Source organism: Rhincodon typus, chromosome 14 (genome assembly GCF_021869965.1).
Source record: "Rhincodon typus isolate 14 chromosome 14, sRhiTyp1.1, whole genome shotgun sequence".
Lineage (NCBI taxonomy): Eukaryota > Metazoa > Chordata > Chondrichthyes > Orectolobiformes > Rhincodontidae > Rhincodon > Rhincodon typus.
In genome coordinates this window covers 11,382,550-11,389,713 of record NC_063345.1, presented here as the reverse complement: position 1 = coordinate 11,389,713, position 7,164 = coordinate 11,382,550, and the positions used below count along the sequence as shown (strand labels likewise).

The 7,164-nt window shown below is 41.3% G+C and overlaps 1 protein-coding gene across 2 annotated transcripts in view; it reads right to left on the bottom strand.

The window, feature by feature from the left end:
- The window catches only part of si:zfos-2326c3.2 (mitogen-activated protein kinase kinase kinase kinase 4), a 254,941-nt gene that overhangs the window by 98,584 nt on the left and 149,193 nt on the right, over positions 1-7,164 (bottom strand). For both annotated transcript variants that reach the window (XM_048605155.1, XM_048605156.1), the window contains exons 15-16: positions 5,079-5,198; positions 1,686-1,762 (exon numbers count right to left, since the gene is read on the bottom strand). In XM_048605155.1, the coding sequence (XP_048461112.1) occupies positions 1,686-1,762; positions 5,079-5,198 (197 nt within the window). The remainder of the gene's footprint in view (positions 1-1,685; positions 1,763-5,078; positions 5,199-7,164) is intronic.

The following is a 7,164-nucleotide window of genomic DNA, read 5'->3' as shown; positions in this document are numbered from 1 at the left end:
AGCCTCTCTGCTCCTATGATGCTGCTTGGCCTGCTGTGTTCATCCAGCCCTGCACCTTGTTGTCTCGGATTCTCCAGCATCTGCAGTTCCTACTATCTCTTGTGATCTTTTCCGCTGGGTGAAAAATTCATTGCATCTGAAGCCGATGAAATGACTGGCAACAACCAGAAGTTAAAATTGTGAGATTCTGCCAATTGAGGTGGTTCAGAATCACAGAAAGGTTACAGCCCAGAAGGTCAACATTTGGCCCATCACACCTGTGCCAGCTAAAAGTTCTTCACACTGTGCTCATTTCCCTCAGATGCACAGGGACCAATGGACACATTATAAAAGAATCGCCATGTTAGAAACCATCTAAATGCCAAAAAACCAACTAATGTGTATTAATGAAAGTGGCAAATGGTTCATTATAGTGTTTAAAAGTTACTTTTAATGATTTTAAATTCAGTTAATCACGTCTGGAGGACTGGACATTTATATTACAATGCTTCTCTTTAGTGATAAAGCCATTTTCAGCTGCATTATTAAAACTGCCCCAGGTTATTAGTCTGAAACACATTAAGAAATACTTTTTAACAGAAAGAGAAAAACTGAAACAATTACATTTTATCACTCTGCCATTTTGCACTGGCTCACAGAAGGTTTTACATTTGCGATGATACAAATGACTTTGATCTGAAACTTGAAGCGTAATCTAACCAGAATAACCTTTTGAGTGACTTTTAAGCACAACTTCCAGATTGTACCCAATGTGGAGATTTCATCTGCAAAATCTTGTTCTATTTTCACATTGAAAGTTTTAATACAATTGTGACAGCTGGATCTGTTCAGCTTTGCAATCCAGTACTTAACTGATAAAGGCTCTTGTGGTGCAGTGGTAGTGTCCCTTCCTCTAAGCCATTGGACCCTAGGTTTAAGTCCTACCTGTTTCTCAGGTGTTCAATAACATCTCTGAACAAGTAGATAAGGATTGTTTTTAATATTCATTCATGGGATGTGGGTGTCGCTGGCTAGACCAGCATTTATTGCTCATCCCTAATTGCCCAGAGGACATTTAAGAGCCAACCACATTGCTTTGGATCTGGAATCACATGTAGGCCAGACCAGGTAAGAATGGCAGATTTCCTTCCCTAAATAATATTAATGAATCAGATGGGCTTTTCCCAACAATTGGTAATGGTTTCATGGTAATTGTTAGACACTTATCTCCAGATTATTATTGAACTCAAATTCCACCATCTGCCATTCAAACACGGATCTCCAGAATGTTACCTGGGTTTTTTTTATTCATAAACAGGATGAGGGCGACACTGGCTAGGGAGCATTAATTGCCCAGAGGGCAGTTCAGAGTCAACCACATTGCTGTGGGTCTGGAGTCACAGTTTCCTTCCCTAAAGGGCATTAGCGACCAGATGGGTTTTTCCCAACAATCAACAATGGATTCATGGTCATGTTTAGATTCTTAGTTCCAATATTTTTATTGAATTCAAATTCCACCATCTGCCATGGCAGGATTCGAACCGTTATCTGGGTCTCTGGATTAACAGTCCAGCGTTAATATCACTAGGTCAAAGCCTAATGTATAAAAAAACTTCACTGGCCCTTATAAATTACTGTTAAAAATGGAGTTAATCACGCAGCCAGGTCACAGTTAGTTTTATTTATGACAAACTGTGGTCACTAACCTGGAGGTACCTTTCTGCCGAGCTTGACTGCTTACTTGTTCTCTGCTGTAAGATTTCGAGACCGTTCTTTCAGGAACCTTAAGGATTTAAAAAAAAATTATATTATTTTTAATAACTTCCCTCCTCAGAGTACCCCAAACATGAAAATATATTAAGCTTACCATTATGCAGCAGAACTCCATAAATTGCTGGATTAAATTTTAATTCATTCATTTTAAACTTGTTAAACCATCCCTGTTGCTGATGATTTCACAAAGCTAATACCTAAAAACTTAATTAAATTGAATTTAAATCGATTAAGCAAGTGTTTAGGAATAGAAGTGGACCATTCAGCCCCTCAAGCTGATTCCAATATTCAATTAGATCTCGGCTGGTCTGTGCCTGCTAGTAGTTAGACATTTCCTTGTACGTGTAGGTTTTTAAAATGTATTTACACGATGATTTGCCAGAAATGTGAGCTGATGCAAGAGGGAAACAGAGCATCTCAGAGCTGTGTGAATACTGGGACAGACTATACATCTTGTAACTCAGAATCAGTATCAAAAACAGAAGTTGCTGGAAGAGCTCAGCAGGTCTGGCAGCATCTGTGGAGAAAAAAACCAGACTTAACATTTCGGATCTGGTGGCCCTTCTTCAGAACAAATTCAGCACGGTGGCTCAGTGGTTAGTGCTGCTACCTCACAGCGCCAGGGACCTGGGTTTGATGACTATCAGTGTGTAGTTTGCACATTCTCCCCATGTCTGTGCAGGTTTTCTCTGATTTTCTCTCACAGTCCAAAGGTGTACAGGTTAGGTGGATTGGCCATGTTAAATTGCCCATAGAGTCCAGGGATGTGCAGGCTTAGGTGAATTTGCCTTGGGAAATGCAAGGTTACAGGGGTAAGGTAGGGGTTTAGGTCTGAGTGGAATGCTCTTCAGAGAGTTGGTGTGGACTCGATGGGCTGAATGGCCTTCTTACTCTGTAAGGAGTTTATGAATTCAGTAAGAAAGCCTGGAGGGGTTCATGAGTGCAATTGGATGAATTAGAACAAAAAATGGTCCAGGAAGAGGGATAGATTGGTATGGGATAGAGTGGAGAAACAAAAGATGAAAAAAATGACAAAAATTCAAAACTTTACACTCCTGAGTTTTTAGACAGTATTTACCACATGTAGGGAAGCACTTAAATTGGCCCCTCTCTGAGACAGAGAGGTCAATTCGCATCGAAATTATGTTGTATTTTTCAACCTCCTTGGAAGATCAAGTACAGGTGGAAATTATACAGTGAATGACAGAACCCTTAGGAGTATTGATATGCAGAGGGATCTGGGTGTGCAGGTCCACAGATTACTGAAGGCGGCAGCACAGGTAGATAAGGTAGTTAAAAAAAAGCCTATGGCATGCTTGTCTTCACTGGAAACGGCATAGAGTATAAGGGTAGGCAAGTGATGCTGCAGCTTTATAGAACTTTAATTAGTGTAATATTGTGTACTTGTAATATTGTGTACAGTCACCACACAACCAGAAGGATGTGGATCCTACAAATACTTTATTACATGTATTAGAACAGTAATACATTCTACAGTAAATGCATAACTTATTCTGAACAGCCAGAATTAGCAAGAGGTAAATATCAGTCATAGACTGCTCGAACACCTACAGCACACGTTAAAAATGCAATCAATGCAGAACCCACAGAATTCTTAGCAATTCCACCAAGATGTTAACGACACGGTGTATCAACAAAACATATTAACAGGGAATTAGAGTTTTTCCCTTTTGCTGATCTGACCATGAAACGAGGTATGTTTAGGATTCAGTTTGTCACAGACTGCCTCATGACTGGAGATAGTAGGAACTGCCGATGCTGGAGATTCTGTGATAACAAGATGTAGAGCTGGATGAACACAGCAGGCCAAGCAGCATCAGAGGAGCAGGAAAGCTGACGTTTCGGGCCTAGACCCTTCTTCAGAAAAAATTCCCTCTCTGTTTCACTGACCTTCATAGTCCTTGTCTGTAATATTCTGAAATGTTCTTCCATGACCTCCAAACCCTTTGAACTGACCTTACAAAAACTTTGCAATAAGCTTGCCACTATCACAGGGCAAAACTGAATGTTGCTACCTCACAACAGAGTATGCTCTAAATGTTATACGTCCCAGAGATTGCTGGCATGTTCAGTACAAACAAGATATAACTTGAGGATTTCATCACGAAACAGACTGAAGAAAGAATTTAGAATTTAGGGTAGCATTTTGGATTTTGGAATGCAATTCTGAAGGGCTGCAGCAGAAATCTATGGTGCTGATTTGTCTGCACAACTGTGACCTAACTGAGGGACTTAAGTGGATAAATTATGCTCAAGGCCTCTCCTGCTGTCCTTCTGATTTAATGGGCAGCAGGAAAGGCTTGCATTCAATGTGATATCAGGGAGGGTTAATGCTGTGAGCTGATGGTCAGGGCTGTGGGGTCGCTTTCTTCCTTCCTGTATCCCTGTGCCGATTGGATACCCTTCTGCCCCCACACCCCCAATGTTTGGCTTCCATCCCTGCCCTCGCCAATGTATCTCCACACCTCAAACTCTTCTCCAGCAAGATCCCAGACTAACCAGGGGGCATCCAGAGTATTCCTTCCTCCTGGCCCACCTGCGTTACCTGCAGTGACCACCCCCCTGGTTTGGTGAAGGGCTGGAGTCCTCATGTCGGTAGCTCTACAGGACTAGAATTCCCTCCTGGAAATGGGATGGAAATCCCGCCCAATCTTAATTAATCAAACAGCCAATGGTTGAACAAGTAAAGCCTGGCCGAGGGGAAGCTGTGCCAAAAATCTAACCTGGGGTATGGGGTAACCTTACTCAGTGTATAACCCAGTCCATTGTCTGGTAATTCTGTTAAGACAAATTCAACCCCAGCTTTGGTAGACAATGGAAATCTTAGACGTACACTGATGCGAAGAACAATTTCTGAATTGGAACATTGCTTTTCAGAGAAACATGGCTCACCTCTAGCCAACTGAGTACCTGCAACTGTTTAAACTGGTCACTGAACTGATAGCATGATTTCATTGACAAATTTCTATGAAAAGTAAATTATGTTGACAGCAAAATAGCTGGGCAAGAAACATGGGACAGCACCTCATTTCCAGGCTTTTGTGTCAAGTGAAAACTATTTGCTTCATTCAGTTGGCATGGATGTTAATGAGCTACAGAGAAAAATGTACTGTTATGAAAATGTGCACACTTATTATGTTGCCTGCTGCATCAAGCAGCAGATGATGGAAGGCGATTCCAAGTTAACATAACTTAAGCTGACAAACTCCACAGCATTGAAGAAAACAGTAAGCTCTCAGTGTTGTGCCTGAAACCCCATAGAACTCTCAGCAAAATAAAAGCAAGTAGTATTTAAATGACTATACCTTGGGAGGTGGCTCCTCATTGTCCCAAAATACTTCGTCTTGACAAGGAGATGCTGGAATTAAGACCATTTCACTTACGGAAACCGAACTGGAAAGGATGCCTCTATATTCTCGCAGATCCTGTGGAGACAGCGCCTTCATGTTAATATGGAGCACGAGGAAATAAAAGGTGGACAGATGAAATAAAGATCAAATTTCTTATTGCAAATGAAAAATAAGTAAAACTCAAAACATTATGGATAATAGTGCTTTTTATAAAAAACACTGGAGTACCATTTAACTTGGAGTGTTAGATTTCCCCATTCATAATTATACATGTTGGAAAGAAACTATGAAAAATACAAGTCAGCAAACATGACCATAACTTTGGAGGTGAGTTAGCTCAGGTAGTTGGATGGCTGGTTTGTGGTACACAATGATGCCAACAGCACCGGGTAAGGCCCTGCCTTCTGAACCTTGCCTGAGGTGTGGCGATTCTCAGGTTAACCCCACCACCAGTCATCTCAAAGACCAGCCTCTGGGGAATACAGCGACTTCCACTTACATCATAACTGACCCCTTCCCATTGTCGCATGTGAATCTCAGTGATCTTTTGGATTCCCATGATTCTGGGAATTTGTAATGCGAAGAAGTGTATATGTTGGGAGAACGTTTAGCAAACTGAGCAGGAGAATCAACATCCTAATCGAATGTTCCTACATCATTAATTCAGCTCCCGCTACAGTTGACCCTTGATAGAAGACATTAAAAAGAGCATTTCTTCTGACTCTTTGGAAATTTGCCCTCAGGGAACTGATGCTACCAAATGTTAAACTGACGTTTCGGGTCAGGACCCTTCTTCAGATACTGCCTGGCCTGCTGTATTCCTCCAGCTCCACACTGTGTTATCTCTGATTCCAGCATCAGAAGTTCTTACTATCTCTACCAAATGTTAATCTTTCTTTCTTCTAAACTCAACTGGATCCACATTGATCCAGAGTGAATTGTCTGCTCTCTGTAGGATCTATTGACTTTCGTGAGAATGTGTCAGAGATCCCAGTATTTGATATTGCCTAGTGGCTGAATGTAACCTCCGGTGAGTGCATTTCTGTGTCTCTGCCAGTCTAATAGCAACACAGAAGTGGGTCATTTTCACTTCCGCAGTTTGGAATGTAACCTAGGGGGAGTGGTTGCATTACCCTCTATAGAAACTAGACAACCTGCGTTACCAACTAGGGATGAGATTATTTTCCTTAGAGAAGATTAAGTTGTGAACACCACACTTGGCTACTCAGTCTTTACAGCAGCAGCCTTAAAGAAATCAATAGTAAAGGTGTTCAAAAATATAAAGGCTTCTAATTAAGCGATAGGGAGAAACTTCTTTCATTAGAAGGAGGGTCAGTAACTCGAAGACAGAGTTTGAAAAGAAAGAAGAAGTGGGAATTGAGGAGAAAGTATTGTGCTGTGATCTGAAATGCACTCTGTGAAAGGGTGATGGAAACACATTCAGTGGTAACTTTTAAATGCTAATGTACATTTGTAAAATAAACATTTGCATGGCTTCTGGAAAAAAAGCAGGAGAGAGACAAGAATTGGATAACACTTTCAAACAGCAAGCACAGCTGATGTTCTGTGAAATTCATGTGTGTAAGTCAATCCTACATTCCAGTCTGACTTTTACCTACCAGCCATGATTGAATGGCAGACCAGACTCAACAGGTTGAATAGACTAATTCTTCTCCGATATCTTACCTAATGGTCTATCTACACGAGGCACTGCAGCAACTCTCTGAGACTCCTTTGACAACACCTGATCCCCATGGACTGCTGAAGTTCAGGACAGCAACTCACACCTATCTTCTTAAGGGCAATTAGGGATGCGCACCCAATGCTGACCTAGCCAGCAACACCCTTACTCCATGAATGAATGATACAGGAAAATTCTTGGCAAAGTGCATTGCCACGTCTCTATTTGTTTAGAGATTGCTCCAAATTGGATAGTCAGCTATTTCTCTGTCAGTTGCGGCGATAGGACATAGGATTCTGAGGCCACAATCTAAGATTCTACCAGTTATGTACAGAGCACTATCTATTTGATTAGAAAGTA